This window comes from Salmo salar, chromosome ssa02, assembly GCF_905237065.1.
Source record: "Salmo salar chromosome ssa02, Ssal_v3.1, whole genome shotgun sequence".
NCBI classification, from domain to species: Eukaryota; Metazoa; Chordata; class Actinopteri; order Salmoniformes; family Salmonidae; genus Salmo; species Salmo salar.
In genome coordinates, this window is record NC_059443.1 from 34,889,291 (window position 1) to 34,911,482 (window position 22,192).

The window sequence follows — 22,192 nt, forward strand, 5'->3', positions numbered from 1 at the left end:
CCACATATGCTGAGCACTTGTTTGCTGCTTTTCCTTCACTCTGCGGTCCAACTCAACACAAACCATCTCAATTGGGTTGAGGTCATGTGATTGTGGAGGCCAGGTCATCTGAGGTAGCACTCCATCACTCTCCTTCTTGGTCAAATAGTCCTTACACAGCCTGGAGGTGTGTTGGGTCATGGTCCTGTTGAAAAACAAATGATAGTCCCACTAAGCGGAAACCAGATGGGATGGTGTATCGCTACAGAATGCTTTGGTAGGCATGCTGGTTAAGTGTGCCTTGAATTCTAAATAAATCACGACAGTGTCACCAACAAAGCACCCCCACACCATCACACCACCCCCGATATGCTACACGGTGGGAACCACACATGCGGAGATCATCCGCTCAGCTACTCTGCATCTCACAAAGACATGGCAGTAGGAAGCAAAAATCTCAAATTTGGACTTATCAGACCAAAGGACAGATTTCCACCAGTCTATGTCCATTGACTGGCTCAAACGCATTAAGGAAAGAAATTCCAGAAATACATTTTTAACAGGTACACCTGTTAATTGAAATGCATTCCAGTTGACTACCTCATGAAGCTGGTTGAGAGAATGCCAAGAGTGTGCAACGCTGTCATCAAGGCAAAGGGTGGCTACTTTGAAGAATCTCAAATATAGAATATATTTTGATTTGTTTAACTCTTTTTTGGTTACTACATGATTCCATGTGTGTTCTTTCATAGTTTTTATGTCTTCACTATTATTCCACAATGTAAAAAATAATAAATAATGAAAAACCCTGGAATGAGTAGATGTGTCCAATCTTTTGACTGGTACTGTAGGTGGTTAGCTAAAAGGAAATACCTGGGTAAAAAAGGGACAAACTAGTGAATTAACAGTAACATCACATATAAAAACCAGTAACCAGGCCAGATGCTTCTGAAATAACTAAGGCAAAATAAAATATATTTTGTACTTCGAAACTACACCTTTGGATTTATTTATACAGCAGAAAAGTTTACAGTGTGAAGCAAAAAGGAAACCATACCAGAGGAATATAATTTTGCCTTTCGTTGAAATAGCAAGGAGAAACAACAAGTTCCTCACTTTGATTGAGTATGGCTAATTCAGTACTGTAACAATACAGTTGGTTGGCAAAATTAAATGAAATACCAAGGTAACCTTACCACTGACTACAACCTAGTGCCAAGATTAGAAAATGAAAGTGCAATGCTCAGTATTCTTCTAAAAATAAATATGTACATCATTGCATAATTGTAACAAACACCCAATGAAGACTAGGCTATACCAACTCACATTGGTTTCAATAATAAATACATTTTTTAGACTCAACTTCTATTGTTCTCCAAGACTTGCATATTTTTCACATTTCTGAAATTGCATAAGACACAACAAGGTAGCATAACTCACATGATCTAGCGCCTGTGACCAAACATAACTTGGATAGTTACATGATCACACTAACATACAAACACAACTCAAAGTACCACATTCTGACTCTCGTTTTATGTAGTAAACGGACAACCAGACAGTGCTGTTCTGGACATGGCAAATATATAATACGTAATCAATGTACTACAACTTTAAATAACTTGGTAGTAGTAAATTACTTGCCTAATAAGGAGTATTCTTATATGTCAAAATGAAACTCACCCTCCCAGCAAAACAATTATATCAACAGTGCTAACGACCAACTTTCAACTACCAAGTCCATAGAGCAGCAAGTTACTCATCAGTGAAAATAAGAACTTGCCTAAATCTGTAATGCCTGATTAGCTTGGACGTCAATCCCTTTGATTTTTGCATTAGTACCATGTGTCCCATGATCTGCCTGACAGAAGCAATGAAATCACAACTCAAAGATCTCATCCTCTCTTTCTCTCAGTTTCTTGGTGCATTTAGTGATGGTGAGCGGCACTGCACCAAGTATGGTTTGCTGATGCATTCTGGGAGAGGTGACGACCGTGGCACTGTTTGACCTTGTAAATCGACGGTCTGTTGTCTTGCTGGTAGAAGCTGCTTCCAAAGATGTCAAACTGTGATGGAAAACCCGAACAGGTGAAATAAACAGAACCTTGACAAAATCAAGCATTATATGAAGAGCTAAGCACATAATACAGTGTTTCCCAAACTATGGGGTCGCGAGAAAAAAGCAAATACATTTGTTTAAATTGCGGTTGCCACTTGATGCAATAAACAGAACAATTTCTGTTTTCTTCCTACAAATATGTCTCCATCTTTTGAACTGTTTAAGCTTCAAAACGTTATGACCTCATCACTCAAAGACAAGACTTTGTTTCCTTCTAGAATGACCACAAAGCTGCATTGGAATAATTAATAGAGTGGACAAGACCAGGAACTAAATCAGACTTTTTTTACACAGAAGATCATACAAAAATATTGCCTGATCATCTTCTGAACTTCCCAATACCTTTCTGTTGCATTTCTGTCACTTCAAACCATACTTCCTTCAGATTGAAATACTGTCAAAAGTACTGTCAGACTGATTTGTAATAGACTGTCTTAGCCACAATTTAAAAGGGAAACATTGGCCGTTGATTACCTAACCTTTTTTTACATGGTGATGTGGCACAATTTTTTTTATTTCAAAATGGGGTCGAGGGCCAAAAAAGTTTCGGAACCCTTGACCTAATAACATGCTACTGATGTCATGACATCATCACATTGACACCCTACTTGTTTAAATGGATATTAGCATTTCATCAAAGTTAAAGCTGCAATATGTAATTTTTGGGCGACCGACCAATTACACATAGAAATGTGTGTTATTGATCTGTCATTCTCATTGAAAGCAAGTCTATATGTGAGATATTTCTATGCTTCCTTTTCTTAAGTTAGTTTTTGCATATTTTTTCTTTCGGTTTTGTACACCATCTTCAAACAGCTGAAAACAATATTTTGGGTTATCAAAAAGGCATTTCACAGCGGTTTCGATGGTACATTGATTCTCCACACTATACTTGCTTGTTTTGTCAACAACTGAAATTAGGCAACCTATTAGATTTTTTGCAACTAGAAAATGATGGAGCGATTTTTGCATAGTGCATCATAAACTACACTGACCACTAGTTTATAACAGGACAGAATAATATGGTATGAAGTTATCTGGGTGAATTTACCGTTCCTCTCCCTCTTGGCATCTTTTCACAGCTGCTTGCTTGGACTGGCTGATCATACGATCCATTCTTTTCAAGAAATTCATTGGAGAAATTTCTGATGTGCCTTCTTCTTGTGTCTTTTCAGAGTTGTTCACTGACTTCCCATTTTGAGTAGAGCCTTTTTTGATTGTACTGTCCTGTACCTGGCCTGAGTACTCCTCAGTCACATCTACCCCAATATTAGCATCACTGTTGTAGTCTGACAGCACAGGGATAGAAAGATACTTCTTTAGGAATATTGAGTCATTCGTGTACAGTCTATTTGCTCTTTTGATTTGTTCCATCTGTTAAAAAGAGAAAATTGCAGAAGATGTGGGTTTATGAAGGTAAACAAAGTTATCACCATAGCATAAGTCCACAAATTGCCCATTTAAGTTGTCATGCAGTAAAAACTCCTCCTTGACAGGCTGTCTGCTGGAGCAACATTTCAAATACTCAAACATTTTGGAAGAATGGCAATGCCAATGTCTAGCTACTCACAGATACTCCATATTTCAACGCGAGTCCTTGCAACGTCTCTCCTGGCTGAACTTGGTGTTCAATTCGTCTCTGTCGTACCGGAGAAAGGTTGGATTGTACAAGACTGCCGTATGACCTCGTGCGGTTAACGGGGAGAATACCGGCTCCACCCGTTGAAAGAGGAGCCCGTTCCCCGTGGAACATGGTTGAGCTTACAACTGGTAAGCTAACTGCTGTTAGTTATCTAGCCCCCCTCTTGACTTGCTAAGTTAGCAATAACGTTAGCTAACGTAAACCAGTTTACGTTACTGGCTATAGTAGTTACTATAGTTTGCCAGCTAGCTAAATTGCCTACCATGCGATTATACAGCTAGAAAACCTGTATCATCGTTATTGTAGGGAGGTGGTAGCTAGCTAATAATAACATGAGTTTAAGTGCATGTAGCTAGTTTACCTTATCTCGTCGACTAGCTAGTTAGTTAGCTTCTAAACAAAAACTTGCCATAGGAAAAATGGATTCAGTCAGCTGTCAGTTTCCATGGCTGCCGTGGTATGACCAAGTCCCATAATCCCTCACTGAAAGCAGGAAGTAGCTAGATTACAAACGGTTTTAAAGATGTTTCCAGTAGCTAGCTAGCGATTCGCAAATAAGAACCTTAAACTAACAAATATATTTAGCTAAACCTATTAATCTAAATGTCGTTTAATATAGAGGGCAATGATCAGAGTCAATTGAATATCCTCAAGGCGAGCCGTCTTACTAGTTGTTACTTACACAGAAATCTATTTGTACTTTAGCTTGCTAGCTACATGCGAAACGGACACGTTTGTCATTTTAACTGTTTATTATTAACTAGCTAGTTAGTTAACGTTAATTGTTTATTTCCCAGAAACGGCGTGTTGTAGATATCCTGTCCAATTTCATTCCAGAGGGTGAGACAGCCTTGGTGAAGTACCTGTTGTGCCGAAAATCACTCCCCTGCCAGAACTCTTCCCCCCCCTCCCAAAATTCCATCATTTTTGGCTAGAGTCAAATAGTTTCTGTGGCACACAGCTGAGTCAAATACTTTATATAGAACAAACTTCAGGTCAGGATAGGCAACTGAAATGAACAATTAATGTATGTGTGTTATATTAAAATAGAGGAGGGAGGAAAATGTAGGCAAGCAATAAACATTCAAATAAGACATGGGAGAGATTACGAATTTTGGCAAAGAGAGAATTTTGGCAAAGAGATTTATTTATAGACTAATACGCTTGAAACAAATAGCCAAACCGAAAACTGCAGACATTACTATTTTTATTTCACCTTTATTTAACCTGGTAGGCCAGTTGAGAACAAGTTCTCATTTACAACTGTGACCTGGCCAAGATAAAGCAAAGCAGTGCGACAAAAACAACAACACAGAGTTACACATAAACAAACGTACAGTCAATAACACAATAGAAAAATCTATGTACAGTGTGTGCAAATGTGGAAGATTAGGGCGGTAAGGCAATAAATAGGCCATAGAGGCGAAACAATGACAATTTAGCATTAACACTGGAGTGATAGATGTGCAGATGATGATGTGCAAGTAGAGATACTGGGGTGCAAAAGAACAAGAAGATGAATAATATATGGGGATAAGGTAGTTGGGTGTGCTATTTACAGATTGGCTGTGTACAGGTACAGTGATCGGTAAGCTGATCTGACAGCTGATGCTTGAAGTTAGAGAGGGAGATATAAGTCTCCAGCTTCAGTGATTTTTACAATTCGTTCCAGTCATTGGCAGCAGAGAACTGGAAGGAAAGGCGGCCAAAGGAAGTGTTGGCTTTGGGGATGACCAGTGAAATATACCTGCGGGACCGTGTGCTATGGGTGGGTGTTGCTATGGTGACCAGTGAGCTGAGATAAGGCAGGGCTTTAGCTAGCAAAGACTTATAGATGACCTGTAGCCTGTGGGTTTGGTGACGAATATGAAGCGAGGTCCAGCCGACGAGAGCATACAGGTCGCAGTGGTGGGTAGTATATGGGGGCTTTGGTGACAAAATGGATGGCACTGTGATAGACTACATCCAATTTGCTGAGTAGAGTGTTGGAGGCTATTTTCTAAATGACATCGCCAACGTCAAGGATCGGTAGGATAGTCAGTTTTACCAGGGTATGTTTGGCAGCATGAGTGAAGGAGGCTTTGTTGTGAAATAGGAAGCCGATTCTAGATTTTGGATTGGAGATGCTTAATGTGAGTCTGGAAGGAGAGTTTACAGTCTAACCAGACACCTAGGTATTTGTAGTTGTGCACATATTCTAGGTCAGAACCGTCCAGAGTAGTGATGTTAGTCGGGCGGGCGGGTGCGGGCAGCAATCAGTTGAATAGCATGCATTTAGTTTTACTAGCATTTAAAAGCAGTTGGAGGCCACGGAAGGAGTGTTGTATGGCATTGAAGCTCATTTGGAGGTTTGTTAACAGTGTCCAAAGAAAGGCCAGATGTATACAGAATGGTGTCGTCTGCGTAGAGGTGGATCAGAGAATCACCAGCATCTAGCGACATCATTGATATATACAGAGGAAAGAGTCGGCCCGAGAATTGAACCCTGTGGCACCCCCATAGAGACTGCCAGAGGTCCGGACAACAGGCCCTCCAATTTGACACACTGAACTCTATCTGAGAAGTAGTTGGTGAACCAGGCGAGGCAGTCATTTGAGAAACCAAGGCTATTGAGTCTGCCGATAAGAATGCGGTGATTGACAGAGTCGAAAGTCTTGGCCAGGTCGATGAAGACGGCAGCACAGTACTGTCTTTTATCGATGGCGGTTATGATATTGTTTAGGACCTTGAGCGTGGCTGAGGTGCACCCATGACCAGCTCGGAAACCAGATTGCATAGTGAAGAAGGTACGGTGGGATTCGAAATGGTCGGTGATCTGTTTGTTAACTTGGCTTTCGAAGATTTTAGAAAGGCAGGGCAGGATGGATATAGGTCAATAACAGTTTGGGTCTAGAGTGTCTCCCCCTTTGAAGAGGGGGATGACTGCGGCAGCTTTCCAGTCTTTGGGGATCTCAGACAATACAAAAGAGAGGTTGAACAGGCTAGTAATAGGGGTTGCAACAATTTCAGCAAATAATTTTAGAAAGAGAGGGTCCAGATTATCTAGCCCAGCTGATTTGTAGGGATCCAGATTTTGCAGCTCTAGTTCTGCCCCCCTGTTGACACAGACACGTAAACTCACCCACCACGCCTTACTGAAGACTGTGCCATACAACAGTTGGCACAAAAAGACCAGGTACTCTATGCTGAAAGTGATATGTTATTGTGAGTAGTACCCTACACATTATTACAATCACATTTTCATTGATCTTTTTAAAAATGTATTTCCATTACTAAGTACTAGTTCCGGACTGTGTTCCATTCCGGACTGTGTTCCATTCCGGACTGTGTTCCATTCCGGATTGTGTTCCATTCCAGACTGTGTTCCATTCCAGACTGTGTTCCATTCCAGTGACATCAGCCCCTCCAGCACAAGACTATCACCACCACATCAAATGTCAGTGGAGACGATGATAAGACATCATGTCATTACCCAGTTCCAACAGTAATACCGCAGGTAAAGTCTAGATTTATTGTAAATAACATTATCATATTACAAATCTATAATGATTGGTCTCCACCGCTAACCCTTTTGTTCATTGCCATTCATCCTCACTAGTCAATCGGGGATCGTGTCCAATCGGGAGAAATAAGGAAGTGTGTAAGGAGTCTCAGCCAACGGTGACCCAGGAGTCGGAACCTATGACAGCTCAAAGGATGAGCATTACCTTAAATTGAAAAGGTACTGTGTACCTATAAAGTCTTGACTCTCATTCAGCGTCCCCGCTAATCTGCATTTGTCAGTTGATTCAAATTTCTCACTGGCTTCATGCATATTTTAAGTGTTGTTTTGAATAGTTTATTAAACTTGCCTTTCCCCATGTGAACATTAGCAGGGTAGTGTGACATCGTTATTCCATTGAGTTGTTTTTCAAATGTGAAGGCTGCAGTAATGTAAGTCCACCACCTACAGTTCAGTATGGCATCTTAACTTTTCTACCACCTCGCTCTTTCACTTTCTGCCTCAGTGCAGGATGGCTGCAGGACAGGAGTGGCCAGTGGGTAAAGGATGAGAATGTGGAGTTTGAATCAGATGAAGAGGAACCCTCTTCTCTCCCATCCTCTCCCCCCACTGACTCAACAGAGGGCTGACCAGATGAGCAGCAGTGACCAGACCTCAACACCACCACCTTCCCACAATCCCTAGCCCTTTCCTCAAACCCTGCCGCTGACACAAAGATCCCATTTGAACATACATCTGTTGACTCAACAATTATGAATGGCACTCTGTTGCGGTAATGACAACACTATAAGAGCAGCACTAGAACATCTTGAACTGCCTCCATGCTTCCTTTGTTTACCCTATCTCAGGGTAGACGCATTGGTGCTTGAGACAATGCTTTAACTGTTGTCACCCTGCGAGGGGTGGGAAGGGGGATGATTCTCTGCACCCTTTGTGTTATTCCGTTCGCCCATTTTATTTAGGTCCAACACCGCCCCTGTTAAAGGCTAAGCTGTGAGCTTACCATTAATCATCAGCAGATAGGACAATATTACTGCTAATCTTGGTAGTGTAACCACCGGTTAACATTCTTCAGAAGGTTCTCATTTGTGGCTCACCCCAAGACCACTCTATATATTGGATAACCCCCCTCCCTCGAGAAAGGGAGCATGCGGACTTAACGTGGGTTACTTTAAAATGAGGCAAACTGAGTACCTGATCATTATTTGTGAGCTCATTGCGTGACTGCCACAAGACGTTTGGAATGTTTGTTGACTGCATCGACACAGGAGCTCAACTGTCTTATGTGTCATCAAGACTGATGATGTTATGGAGTTAAATTGTCAATGCAATAAGTCATGTTGATTCTATCATGTTACTTGTACTTTTAGATGACTAAACAAAACAACTGTCCTCCAGTGCTAACAATGTCTGTTTGAATAACCCAGATACAAGGGAGTAAAATAAAGCACCACTTAACTTAGAACTTTATACCAGGTCAGTCACTAAATACCTTGCATGGTACCCTACATAACTATAAATACACATGTATTTTACTGTGGCTGAATGATCAAAGGGGAATAAATAACCCCAGGAAAAAACATGTATGGAAATACTGACCTTAAGTCATCACAAGCCTGGTCCCTGTGCCATTTCTTTACAAGAAATTCTGAAGGTTGCTTAAATTGAGCATGATAATCAAAACGCATTGCTTAATACAGGTATAAAATGAATGTGTACATGGAAAATGGAGCCACTCCAATGCTGTGAAAGTCCTCAGAGGTTAGCAGCTGTTTGGTGAGGGTTCATGAATCTCCTTGGGTGCATATGGGTGCCCCCTCCCCTTCAGACCCTTTAAAAGTTGGTATATTCTGAGCAGGGTTACTCAAGCCCAGAGGACTAGGTTACATACCCAATAGAGGGGGGTAAAAATAGGTTGGGGTTGGGGCGATCCGGCGGGCTCAATGAGGTATTGAGTAGTTACGATTCTCATGATCTCGGTGCACTCAGTGTACTCTTGTATCTGCTTTTATCTTGTACCTTGTGTCAGCTCTGAATTTTGAACCATAGACATTATGAATATTATGTATGTTCACATGATGTGATGAAATGGCAAAAATATCACATTCAGCCCATTAAAACAATTATTTAAACGTTTATTGAAAGTATTTACAGATTTTATTTTCCTAAATATAGCACCACTACCATGTAGGAGTTTTATCACCTCCATTTTTGGAGTATTATCATGGCGTATTCTAGAAGCATAAACAACACTTTACAACGATGTGACCTATGTATTCTTTTATGATGAATTCAATGGTCTACAAAAAGCTGTGGTAAATGAAATACTTGGACACAGAAATGAACACCCGGACATGTGATGAGGCACAGAGGGGTTGTAAAGGTTTGTTGCGCACCATTGACAAAGCTAGCGCAAAGCTGTCAATGGCAGTTTTTAGAGTTGTTAGGTCCAAGGGGCTGAGTTGATTGTGCTCTCAAGACGTGAGCCTATCTTGTTGCTCCACTCTCGTCTCATCTTACTCTCTGTTGACGAACTGGATAGAGAAAGAAAAGGAACGATATGAGTCAGCCAGAGTACATTATCAATGGTCAACCGAAAGCTGAACTACGTCAGTAACAGGTAGAACATGCAGAACACCTAGAACAACTAAACATGAACTGAAATGTAATCTGTCATTATCTTAGAATTATAGACACTTTGAGGGTATTATGACAGCCTCGTCACAAAACCCCTAACAGGAAGAATGTCAAGCGCTTTAACATTGACCATGTCAGATGAAGCACAACTGAAATAAAATGATTGACAGTATGCATGCATTCTCCAGACACTCACTCATGTCATTGTTCCTGGTGATTGCGATGGCTGCTCTAGCCCGAGGCCCCTGCTGGGTGAAGTGGTAGCCGATCTTTACGATGCTGGAGTTGTTCTCCAACATGGTGGCAATCTCCATCTCACAGGAGTCCCCCAGTTTCTGTCTCTAGGAGTAGGGTGGGTTAAAGGATGAAAAGGACTTCAATAACCCCATAACCACACAATACAATCACAGCATTATCTTGTTATAAGTTTATCATCGTTTTTTCTCTCTCCAAAGTCTTTTCATGTCTCTTGAGGAACTCATAAGGAATTTGTTTTATATTCAGTTGGTTTATACAGCATACAGTATGTAGCACTATCCAAATGTATGTATTCATACTACAGCATACTTTCTGTATGGGTGTCTGACCTGGTTGTCGATCTTGATCTCGGTCAATGTGTTGTTGTTGGCCATGGCCTTGACGATGGCATTCATGCCCTCGCAGGTGATGAAGTTGGACTCGATGTTAAGACTGTGCAGAGTGGTGTTCTCCTGGAGCATCTCAGCAACAGCCTGGTTCACAAACATCCACACTTATGTTACTAGAGTCACATTCATTAGTAACAGGTGAAAATTACAATAAGGATGTGAAAATGAGAATTCTTTGTGGCTAGTCTGCGGGAGAAGGATGTACTCACATAGGCCACGGGGTCGTTGCTACGGGTAGCGGCAATGCTCAGAAACTCCACATGAGTGTTGCCCTTCATCGCCTCAAAGATCTCTTTCAGTGTTGGGATGGGAATGTCCTACAGGACAGACAGACGCCAATCACTTTATGCTGACTCAGTACGCCATAACACACGAGGCTACACGCTACCATCAAGGGATCTCATCCTCCATTGTAGAATTGGTCACTGTACGTTCAGACCGTAGGATCTAAAGCCCACTGGCTTCACCTTGATGTTGTTGAGGTTGACATCAAACAGGCTGCTGTCATTGTTCTGGATCAGCTGAAGGGTTTCCTCCACGTTTGTGGGGTTGGGGGGCTCTTCTGGGAAGATCTTGAATGCATCTGGTTTTACTACACCTAAAAGCACCAGAGTATCACAGGTTAGTGTAAGAATTTCCTAAACATGTAATATACTGAATACCATAGTAGGTATGTTCTGCTCTGCTGGTCAACCTCTTCATACGTACTGTTGATGCCCTCTGTGTTGGCGATGGTACCAGTGGTGCCCAAGGCGTCGTAGTACTGCTTGTTGCTCATCAGTGTGTACATTCCCAGAATAGCTGCAAAGAAATGGGACTGATTTATATATCTGTAACTCTCATTCACCATCCAGTAATCTTTCCTCAGTTCAACATAATTAATGGTAGCTATCAGCTGAGACCTTTAGCATGTTATTGTCCCAGTAAGTAATCACAAGGCCTTCATTATAACTAAACTGAGAGTGTATGTGACCGCAATTATTTATGAGGGCATTGTTTTGACAGGCAGGTCTACCAATCTCAATTATACTCTACATATCTTCACATAGAGAGGTGTATCTATTTCAACAACTGAATTGTACGTTTACAGTATACACCCAACACTGTGCAGTACATTGTATCATGAGAATACTAGGTACAGTATTTACCATGTTATGCACATGCCTACTCTGTGTGTCTGCTTGACCAGATAAGGACATTGTAGCCTTTCCTCAGTTCTTACAGAGAGAGCTGCAGTCCCTGTCTCTAATCTCAGTGCCTCCAGGCCCTAAGGACGTTATGACACCAAACATTAATGCGAGCCATGCAGACACACCAAGCGCAATGTTATTCTAACTGAAAATGGACCAACACGTAATGAATGGTTATTCGGCCTCTCATTTAGATGCATACATAGACATAGAGGCCATTGTATTGTTCAGTTTGACGCCATGCCCTGGGGACGAGTGCTTTGAATTCCAAATATGCGGGTGAGTTAGGTCAGCACTGCTAATCTTACAAGATGGGACGTAGGACGTAGAACAATGGGCTCCTAAAAATATAGACTGGTGCTGCTGTGGCTTTGCTCAAATCTCCAGTAGAGGGCAGCACTTTGAATGCCTCTCCCAGTCTCATTACAGACGGCCCCTCGCCACCAAACTGTGTCACACACCAACTGCTGTGACAGCAAACCCCCACCGGCCCCTGCCCCCGGGCTCTGACCTGGGGCAGGCTGGGAATTATGGGAGGGAAGGCCTTGTGAGGAGAGAGGGATCCAGAGACAGCTGGTCTGGTGCAAAATGCACCAATGTCACCCGGCTTGACTCTACAGTAGCTTTACAGTACAACCCAGCCTCTCAATAATAACAACTATTCCCAAAATACCATCAGTATTATTAAGAGTAAAAAGCATCAATTAAATCTCTACTGACTGAGGTCTCCCTCCCTTTCTGCTGGTGGAGCCGGCCAGGCAGCTATACTATTGTGGAATCAGATCCAGCCCCAAACAAAAGAGTGACAGAGGCTAACGAAAGTTTAATCCTCATCTGGACTCCCTCCAGGGTCAAAACTGTGTTCTCAATGAGGGGGTTAATGACAGGCTAATCTATGTGGACATACAGTTCCACTGTCACTTTCCAGACGCCTATGCTCTGTGGCTGTGGCTCTGCCATTAAAGGAAAAGCAGTTGGGAGGCCTGCCTCTCGGACTGAGGCAGGCCTGGATCCCCTGCACAGTGGGTGGATACGGATGGGGGATTTAACTATTGTGATAAACACTGTTTGTTCTGGGCCATACTATGAATGATATATGCATAAGGGTGTTATGGTCTCATATGGTTGTGTAGCTTAAAAGAGGCTGAGGTGTGAATTCTCATCGAATTAGATATCATTTGGAGACAAAAAATGTACTGTGTGTTTTTTGGGTGAAAATCGCCTATATCAAATTGAACCATAAATAACTTTGTTGTTTTGAAACAATGTCAGAGAGCACTGATGAAGTCCTTGTTCGGCGTTGTTATGAAGCAAGCACAGTGTGAGTGTAAAAACAACCAACAAATTGGGTTGGTACTGTAAGTGTTGACCGCATGAGACCAAAATATCTGTGGAACGCATGTTCAAGCTGAACTGAACTCATTTCACATCTCCATTGGGGTAAACATGAAATAAATGAAAACTTGTTGATTCAATTAATTACCTTTAAAACAAGGTTACCTCTTGTTTGGTATAAATTGATATACTAGCTTTACCCAACAGACAAGTCTTTGACTCCCTCCCCCCATTCCTCCCTTCTTTTGGTGGCTCTAGGCCAGCTTATTTTCGTGTTGCTGCTGAGCGCATGGAATTGGAGCCCCCCCATGCCATGTCCCACATCCCATGTCTACATGTCTCTATGTGTGGGAGTGGGTCTGTGAAGCACTGGAACAATAATACTATGGATCAATGAGCAATGGAATAATATGGGTCTATGACAAAATAATAAAATAGGCCAGGGTCACTGTAAACAATTGGGTCCCAATACACAGGGCTGGCTGTGAGCCAATGGGGTAACCAAGGAAACCATGGGCTGTTTTCCCCTAAGGTGGGCGGGGCCACAATGTTCTATCTAATACCGTCTGGGAGTATTGGGCAACATCACATTGTTTCAATGTGAAGGACAGAGGGGGATAGGCCGGCAGGTAGCCTAGCGGTTGGGCCAGGTAACCGAAGGGTAGCTGGTTGGAATCCCTGAGCTGAATAGGTGAAAAATCAGATGATGTGCCTTTGAGCAAGGCACTTAACCCTAAATGCTCCTGTAAATCACTCTGGACAAGAGTGTCTGCTAAATGACAAACAATGTTTAAAAAAATGATAGATTCTCACCTGCGATGTCACACATCTCAGCGTCTGTGGCGTTCTTCAGAGCCTCCTCCAGCTCAGGCTCCAGGGTGATCTGCTCATGGTCGGGGATCTTTCCATGGCCCTCCTTAGGAACAAACGCTCTCCCTGGAGAGGGACAGAGAGAGAGAGAGAAGAAGGAGAGAGAAAGGCACACATACAAAGGGACTGTCAGGGCAACTAGTATCCAAGGGGTCATTAGCAGACTGTATAGCACACGTGTTTGTTTGGTACAGTCGAGGGGAAAATCTTTGTCTCTCAGTATGTATCTTGTATCATATAACATTCTTTGAGACTATAAAAAAAATGCCATGACTGTAATATGCCCCTTACAGTGGATTTGTCTGTGTTTTGGTAAAAACAAATATTGGGATTGTTTCTGAAAACACTAAGAAAACCCTGGTTTATATGGTCTTTGTGAATAAAATCCAATAAACTACATTTTCTATTGTATAAATCTCATTTCCATATCAATGTTACACAAACCGCTAAAATTACACTTTTAAGTCATCACTTACCATTACTTATTTATGAAGTTCAAAACATTGGATTGTTTTTCAGTTTAAAGCAGTGGTTCTGAAACTGTGGGTCGGGGCCCAAAAGCCACTCATGTAAGAGCCCCCCCGGTGTAGTGTGGAGTAGTGGAGTCAATAGTGTTGTTCAGTAGTGTAGTGTACCGGACCTTTCTTCTCGCCAGTAAAGGGCACCAGGTCGTCTCTGTCCTCGTGCTCCAGAGCTGTTTTCTCTAAGTGATCCAGCAGGGCGTCACGGTCAAACACCCCCGTTGGGCTCTTCTTGGTCTGGTCACGCTGGCGGTACCCGGCTGGCAGGATGGCATTCTGGGACAGAAACAGTAGGGGTCAGAGGGCATGTGGACATTGTACAAAGCGTTCTGAATCCTCTGGGGTTCTAGTAACTGGTTGTGTGAGACTGTGGTTTTTTTTATTTTGGAAAATGGATTTATACGATTTATGACTACAGTATAAAGCTACGTAATCCCCCAGGAAATTCCTAAGTAAGTCTTACAATGTCAGAGAACAAGATAACATGGGGATGGTGTTCTGTGTGTATCAGTGAATCTGTTGTGCAAGGTACGCCAGGATTGTGGGTTTGGTTCCAGGGCCACCCACATGTAAAATGTATGCATGGATGACTGTAAGTCGCGTTTGGATGGAAAGCGTCTGCTAAATGGCATATTATTATCATTATACTATGAGCCTTGTGCATTCCTTAGTCTTTGAGTCCTAAAGGCTTCCCCCATTCCCATATATTGTGTACTGGAGGTATCTTTTCTACAATTAATTCTCTTTTTTTGTCACCAGGGGCCCGCTGGGGCCCTCAGTACCTCTGGGTCCATCTCCAGCAGCTCATACTCCAGCGCATCTATCTCCTCAGGGCTCATCCCTTTGAGGATGGCATCCTCGTCGATGTCCCGGGGGTCGCTTTTCGACATGTCTGCAGGCTGGCTGGGCTCCTAGCTAGGGTCACAAACACACCACACACCCCTGGGGTTGAGCAGGGAACTGTCTGTGGGGAGAAGCAGGAGAAAGGAGAGGATGCACTTGTGAGACAGGGATACAGATTGGACAGCTCTTGACAGATTTGGCCTCTCAGATAATAATAGTGAAGGATACTATGTGTTGGTGTCCTGTTAGGACTAGCCAGTGTGACAGAACCTGGGTAGCTAGGACTTAAGCACACCAACTATTTTCATGGACTGTGTCTCATGAGCAACGTATGATCTCCATTGAGTATTATTGTTGCCAGTCCCAAGTGTTGCCTCTGTGAGGGTATGATGGTAATAATAACTGTATTTCCAGTGATCAACACACATTTCACTGGAGAACCCTGCGGTACACATGAATGCACAAATAAGTACTGCTACAATGCACAAACACTGCAACATTTTAACTGAGCACTCCTTTTCCTCCGGAAACTGAACTGAAATGAACACACTCCTATAGAACTGAAGCTATGGATTCAAAGGGGAGAGGGGGAGAGCGAGGGAGAAGGAAAGAAAACATGAAGGAGAGGGAGAGAGAGTGCAGGTTCTTTGCTATTCTTAGTTCCAATGTGGTGAGCTTGGGGGTTTAGAGTTACAGAGGCGAGGATAGCGGAGCAGAGGGGTGTGTTCCCTTATTTATCACTGGCTGACACCCGCTAGCGGCCCCACCCGTATTCCCTCTACACCCACCGGTGGACAAGCCCAGATAGAGACAACACAGATCGGAGGTCAGTTTCAAGCGAGAGATGAGCTCAACCATGAAACAAACACAAAGCCTTGGCACTCAGTGGAAGAAATACAACAGCAATATCATACTGTATATACCTCTGGCAAAACAGGTGACTCATAGGTATGAGTAACGCACCTATCAAGAGTAGGGTCAAAGCCATTTATATTTTAAATTTTAAATCCACATTCCATATTAGTCTTTTTAGGAAATGTTTTCAGAATTGACCCTGACCACTTACATGGTAAATAAAACACAAAATTGGACCTTTATGTGAGGAACCGTAAGTCTACCATTGAAACCGAAACAGTTCTATGAGAGCTATTTAAGGGTTACTGACAAGCTCAAGTCAGTGATTGGCAATTTAACACCCCAAGTCAATAACAGAAAACCTAATTCATCCATCAATAGGAAATCACTGTCCTGAGTGTTGAACAAGTCCATTAGCAGCTGATTGTTATGGTGTCTAACCTTGCTCCTTTCTGCAAAGGTAACAGTGGTGTGCTTTGCAGCCCTAGATCAAGTTACAATGTCAAACATTATTAGTGGCCACACACACATCTTGTGACTAACGAATAGACTGCATTCACAGAATGCTTAGTCTACCTGTAAATAATGCTGTGGTGATGACAATACCCTTTGTGTGTGTGTGTGTGTGTGTGTGTGCATGTGTGCCTGTTTACACGTGTGTGTTGCCATGTCGTCATAGAATTACAGTAAAACATACCATTACCACAGAAATACTGCAAAGTGTGCGTATAATAACTTCAAGTGTGTGAAGTGTTTGTGTGTGACGACGGCATGTGCCCATGCATGTTTGTGTTCAGTGGAGGGGACACCTCGTCAGCACAGTGCAGCTCTAATGTGTTAAGCCAATGACACAAACATTGGATCAAACAGCTGAGTGTGTAAAAAGATGGACGTAATTATGGAGCAAACAACTGTATGTACCATTAAATGTATGTCTTTCCCCGATGAAGACGTAGTGCCGAGAAGCATTGGCATTTTGTTTGTTCTCTTGCACATTGCAGGAACAACTTGGACTTGACTGGATGCAAAAGCAGCACAGCTTTCTCCTTTTCTCATTTGTATGGACAGATGAGGACAAACTTACAACTTTATTGAGCTACATTCAGGTGTAACACAATGGGGCAAACATGAAACTCCTGATTCAACTGCATCAAAGCCCTTGAGCCCATGAGGTTTGTTTGAATAAATAGGCTGCATAAACTATCACTGAGTTTTACAACGTCCTTGCCTCAGTATACAACACTACCAAGTGCACAGGTTTTACTGTGTATGAATGAGACTATACCGTTTCAGCACAACAAGTGTTCTATCAGAAACCTTAAAAAGCCTTCTGACAAATGTGCTTGATAAGTGTTCAAGAGGCAGAATGCCATGTTTTGATTCATTGTGCCATTTTAATTAGCTTTTAACCAATCAGCATTCAGGATTTAATGAGCATGTTTCATATTCCGGGAGACATCAGACTGGAAAGTAGTGCGCACACACCTGTCCATAGTATTCTCATTGGGTTCCTATGGGAACCAACCAACCTAGTATCTGAGGAAACCTGTCAAAGCCAGCTGGACATTTCTTTCAATCTGGAGTCTCAACCATTCCCTGCACCTGGGTTATGCCTGGCTAAGAGATTCTCTTGGTAAAGATAGTTATTTAATCGCTACACACTACTAAACAACATACCATTTCAAGCAGCTTTATCTTAGATGTGGCCGCTAACCATCTGAGGAGTTGGTTAGCAAAATCCCAGCGACCTGTGCCGCTCCATGGACTTCTGGTTCAGCCAATCAAAACTTCAGAGAATTGACACCTGGCTGCACAGAGAGCCACTCAGAGCACATCTGTTGAGAGGAGTGGGGACCACCAAACTGGTGCATCCCCCTATATTCATCATGGCTTTATATTACTTTCCCATCAACTGCATGGCATGGTGGCCATGATGTCACATGCTGTTGTGTTGGAGAGGCTCTGCTTTTTCCACTAGTGTCACCTGGTTCTGACAACGCTCACTCCCACTTTGTAATCTCAGCTACTTTGTGCAGGTCCACTAAAAGCTTGTGGAGCCTTGGGACCAAATTAAGCATCCATAAGCTGTATGGTGATGTCCACTCCAAGTTCAATATCCTACAAAGTCCAAGTCTTTGAGAGGTACAAAGTTACAACAACTCATACAAAACAACTGTCTTGTTGTACAGTCAAAAGTAACTGTTCGTACAGTGTGCAGACAAGCCACATGACTTGGGTGATACTGGAAAGATCGTTAGAGAGAAGGCCCAAAGTGTCAAAGCAGTGAGTCACTCCTCCAGTTGACAGGTCAAAATATTTCACATTATATTGTGTAAAATTCCAAATCAACCGCAGCTTAATTTTAGCTTCACAGGTCAGCTACTTCCAACGGTGTAAATCTTTCCCGGCTTTGATTGCGGCCTTCACCCCACACTGGAGTTCCACTTGGAGGACTTAAAGCAACGTGTCTGAGAATATCGTCTACTGTCCAACATGGAAGGGTTGTTGTTCCACTGAATTGTAGGAGGAAAAAAAGAGGCAAAGGTACCTGAAAAATTTTAATGCTCATATTTTTATTTAGCTGAGGAAACTGTACTCATCGACATTGTATGAACATATGTTCTTGGCTTCCATGGTATTTGCCATTCACCATAACTACAATGTTTTGATGACAACACATCAATATGGAAGTTTTCATAGCCTGAATGCAAGCGGAATTGCTTTTGAAGTACAAGCAACTGTTCAGAAAATAGTAAGAACTATCTAATAGGTGGGAATATACACTGCTCCAAAAAATAAAGGGAACACTTAAGCAACACAATGTAACTCCAAGTCAATCACACTTCTGTGAAATCAAACTGTCCACTTAGGAAGCAACACTGATTAACAATAAATGTCACATGCTGTTGTGCAAATGGAATAGACAACAGGTGGAAATTATAGGCAATTAGCAAGACACCCCCAATAAAGGTGTGGTTCTGCAGGTGGTGACCACAGACCACTTCTCAGTTCTTATGCTTCCTGGCTGATGTTTTGGTCACTTTTGAATGCTGGCGGTGCTTTCACTCTAGTGGTAGCATGAGACGGAGTCTACAACCCACACAAGTGGCTCAGGTAGTGCAGCTCATCCAGGATGGCATATCAATGCGAGCTGTGGCAAGAAGGTTTGCTGTGTCTGTCAGCGTAGTGTCCAGAGCATGGAGGCGCTACCAGGAGACAGGCCAGTACATCAGGAGACGTGGAGGAGGCGATAGGAGGGCAACAACCCAGCAGCAGGACCGCTACCTCCACCTTTGTGCAAGGAGGAGCAGGAGGAGCACTGCCAGAGCCCTTCAAAATGACCTCCAGCAGGTTGCAAATGTGCATGTGTCTGCTCAAACGGTCAGAAACAGACTCCATGAGGGTGGTATGAGGGCCCGACGTCCACAGGTGGGGGTTGTGCTTACAGCCCAACACCGTGCAGGACGTTTGGCATTTGCCAGAGAACACCAAGATTGGCAAATTCGCCACTGGCGCTCTGTGCTCTTCACAGATGAAGCAGGTTCACACTGAGCACATGTGACAGACGTGACAGAGTCTGGAGACGCCGTGGAGAACGTTCTGCTGCCTGCAACATCCTCCAGCATGACCGGTTTGGCAGTGGGTCAGTCATGGTGTGGGGTGGCATTTCTTTGGGGGGCCGCACAGCCCTCCATGTGCACGCCAGAGGTAGCCTGACTGCCATTAGGTACCGAGATGAGATCCTCAGACCCCTTATGAGACCATATGCTGGTGCGGTTGGCCCTGGGTTCCTCCTAATGCAAGACAATGCTAGACCTCATGTGGCTAGAGTGTGTCAGCAGTTCCTGCAAGAGGAAGGCATTGATGCTATGGACTGGCCCCCCCATTCCCCAGACCTGAATCCAATTGAGCACATCTGGGACATCATGTCTCGCTCCATCCACCAACGCCACGTTGCACCACAGACTGTCCAGGAGTTGGCGGATGCTTTAGTCCAGGTCTGGGAGGAGATCCCTCAGGAGACCATCCGCCACCTCATCAGGAGCATGCCCAGGCGTTGTAGGGAGGTCATACAGGCACGTGGAGGCCACACACACTACTGAGCCTCATTTTGACTTGTTTTAAGGACATTACATCAAAGTTGGATCAGCCTGTAGTGTGGTTTTTCACTTTAATTTTGAGTGTGACTCCAAATCCAGACCTCCATGGGTTGATAAATTGGATTTCCATTGATTATTTTTGTGTGATTTTGTTGTCAGCACATTCAACTATGTAAAGAAAAAAGTGTTTAATAAGATTATTTCATTCATTTAGATCTAGGATGTGTTATTTTAGTGTTCCCTTAATTTTTTTGAGCAGTATATCTTTACAGCAATACAAGGACATTGTAATTCAGCTCCATGCGTCTCTAAGCTGCCGTAACTCCACATCGTTAGCCACGGTGAATACACACATTTTGTGCCTGTTTTAAAGACTTTATCACAAATCAGCCGCAACTGGCCCTAAAGACGACTTGATCCAGCCAACACAGCTATTCAAACGTCATGTGTTGCAGTGAAGTTAGTTGGGAGTGGGGGTGGGGGTGAGGGACGCCCCCTTAAATCTACCATCCCCTGAGACAACACCACAAAAGTGTAGAGCGATGGACAGCTATGAGATGATTTAACCCCAGCATACCAAAAAAATATCTTCAATTGAGTGACAATACTTTAGCTTAGGGTTTCACTGGACTCCCATAGGAGAAACAGGAACAAGTCTCTGCATACTTCCAGTCAGATGCAAATGTATTTAATTGTGGCTGAGCTTTCGATCAGTCAACCTTCATCAGAGCACTGAACCCCCATTAGAAATGCCCAATTGTCAACTGTTAAAGTCGTGGCCAAAATAATCCAAGGCAATTAGAAGACCAACACACCAACTCCTACAGTCAAAGTTAAGTATTCAAGCAATACCAACATAAACCCAATGATGGATGAAATGAACCTGCTATAAAGTCGTTCAATTCTAATGCTGTCAAACTATATTCACAAACTCGTCTCCCTAACTTTTCTGTCCCTGACACAGTCTCTCACACACAGACACATGCACATTGGGTAAAGCTTAGCCCCAAGCAGACACAGAGAGAGAGAGAGAGATTAGAGAAAGGGCCACCCTCATGCCAACGGTATCCCCACAGTTGAGAGAGAAGCAGCCTCCGACCTACCTTCACAGAGTTGCAGTGCTGGAGCCCTCTACAAGGCAAAGCCTGCTGTTGGAACCCGAGAATGGCGTTTCTCTTTTTTTCTATCCCCTCCCACCAGTTCTTTTTTCTATAACCCCCCTCCCCTCCACCCCCTTCTCCTATCTCCCCCTCCCCTCTCTTCTCTTGCTGTCCAGCCTTCTATGCTGAGACAGGGATACTGGCAGCACTTTGAGAGGTCAGCATTTTATTATTCTGGCTCTGCAAGAGTGACTGTGAATCACTAAGCAGAGGGAGAGAGAGGGAGAGAGAGGGAGAGAGAGAGAGAGAGAGAGAGATGAAGGGAGGGGGTTGAGTGATGCCAATGTGCTAATCAGTGCCTCAATTAATAGAGAGCCAACTAAGTGTAGTAGGTAACAGTGCCATCTACTGGTGCGTTCTGAATCTCTGACAAAAGTTGTATCTAAAGCTTATCAGGTTAAGACAGTATACAGTGGTACTCTGTAATATTCATAATTCCTATCGTACCTTTACTCGACATCTCCAGCCCAGACTCCACTTTAATAATACGCTACGCTAGGCTAGGCTACCACATTTAGCGACAACATGTGATTTGAGTATCAGAGGGGCCTCCTTGTCCAATAGGGTCATCAGATGAGTCCATCTTATTGACCAACACTTGGGTGACCTAAACTGTGAACTTCCAGTGACCTGAAACAAACAGAACATGACATGGAGGAGAGTTCCAAGGGGTTGGCTACCTAAGCGTTAGTGAACAGGTTACATGTTTGGGTTAATGCAAGCTTCACAAAGTAGCTCTAGGGGTCAGTGTTACGGTCAGTTGATATTTTTAGGAAGAGATTAAGGGACAGG

General features: G+C 43.2%; 2 protein-coding genes and 1 long non-coding RNA gene across 8 annotated transcripts; 1 reads left to right on the forward strand and 2 right to left on the reverse strand.

The window, feature by feature from the left end:
* Window positions 1-972: 972 nt before the first annotated feature.
* On the reverse strand, window positions 973-3,949 carry LOC106580919 (lysM and putative peptidoglycan-binding domain-containing protein 1). Its single transcript, XM_014162479.2, has 3 exons — window positions 3,669-3,949; window positions 3,150-3,472; window positions 973-2,045 (listed from the first exon to the last, which is right to left on the reverse strand). The coding sequence occupies exons 1-3, from the start codon at window positions 3,849-3,851 to the stop codon at window positions 1,859-1,861; spliced, it is 693 nt and encodes a 230-aa protein (XP_014017954.2). The 5' UTR covers window positions 3,852-3,949; the 3' UTR covers window positions 973-1,858.
* On the forward strand, window positions 3,719-9,380 carry LOC106580925 (uncharacterized). 6 transcript variants are annotated; one of them, XR_001322993.2, is made up of 5 exons: window positions 3,743-3,868; window positions 6,848-6,944; window positions 7,098-7,236; window positions 7,339-7,461; window positions 7,748-9,380. It is a non-coding gene; the product is annotated as an uncharacterized lncRNA (long non-coding RNA). The 6 variants fall into 6 exon arrangements; XR_001322992.2 differs by having other exon boundaries at window positions 7,115-7,236; XR_001322997.2 differs by having other exon boundaries at window positions 7,132-7,236.
* Window positions 9,357-21,490, reverse strand: LOC106580917 (tropomodulin-4). The gene is made up of 10 exons (XM_014162467.2): window positions 21,344-21,490; window positions 15,225-15,406; window positions 14,562-14,718; window positions 13,865-13,987; window positions 11,235-11,327; window positions 10,994-11,124; window positions 10,736-10,843; window positions 10,467-10,610; window positions 10,076-10,220; window positions 9,357-9,776 (listed from the first exon to the last, which is right to left on the reverse strand). Exons 2-10 carry the CDS (start codon window positions 15,330-15,332, stop codon window positions 9,754-9,756), a joined length of 1,032 nt encoding a protein of 343 aa, XP_014017942.1. The 5' UTR covers window positions 15,333-15,406; window positions 21,344-21,490; the 3' UTR covers window positions 9,357-9,753.
* Between the last annotated feature and the right edge of the window lie 702 nt (window positions 21,491-22,192).

Bases quoted from the DNA above. Each gene is read 5' to 3' on its own strand.
- LOC106580919 (XM_014162479.2), bottom strand. From the start codon at position 3,851: ATGTTCCACGGGGAACGGGCTCCTCTTTCAACGGGTGGAGCCGGTATT. The intron at 3,473-3,668 runs GTGAGTAGCTAG...TCTTTTTAACAG, and splicing joins CGTTGAAATATGGAGTATCT to ATGGAACAAATCAAAAGAGC. The intron at 2,046-3,149 runs GTAAATTCACCC...TTTCCATCACAG, and splicing joins TGCCAAGAGGGAGAGGAACG to TTTGACATCTTTGGAAGCAG.
- LOC106580917 (XM_014162467.2), bottom strand. From the start codon at position 15,332: ATGTCGAAAAGCGACCCCCGGGACATCGACGAGGATGCCATCCTCAAA. The intron at 14,719-15,224 runs GTACTGAGGGCC...TTTCTGTCCCAG, and splicing joins TGCTGGAGATGGACCCAGAG to AATGCCATCCTGCCAGCCGG. The intron at 10,844-10,993 runs GTGAAGCCAGTG...TCTGTCCTGTAG, and splicing joins TCAACCTCAACAACATCAAG to GACATTCCCATCCCAACACT.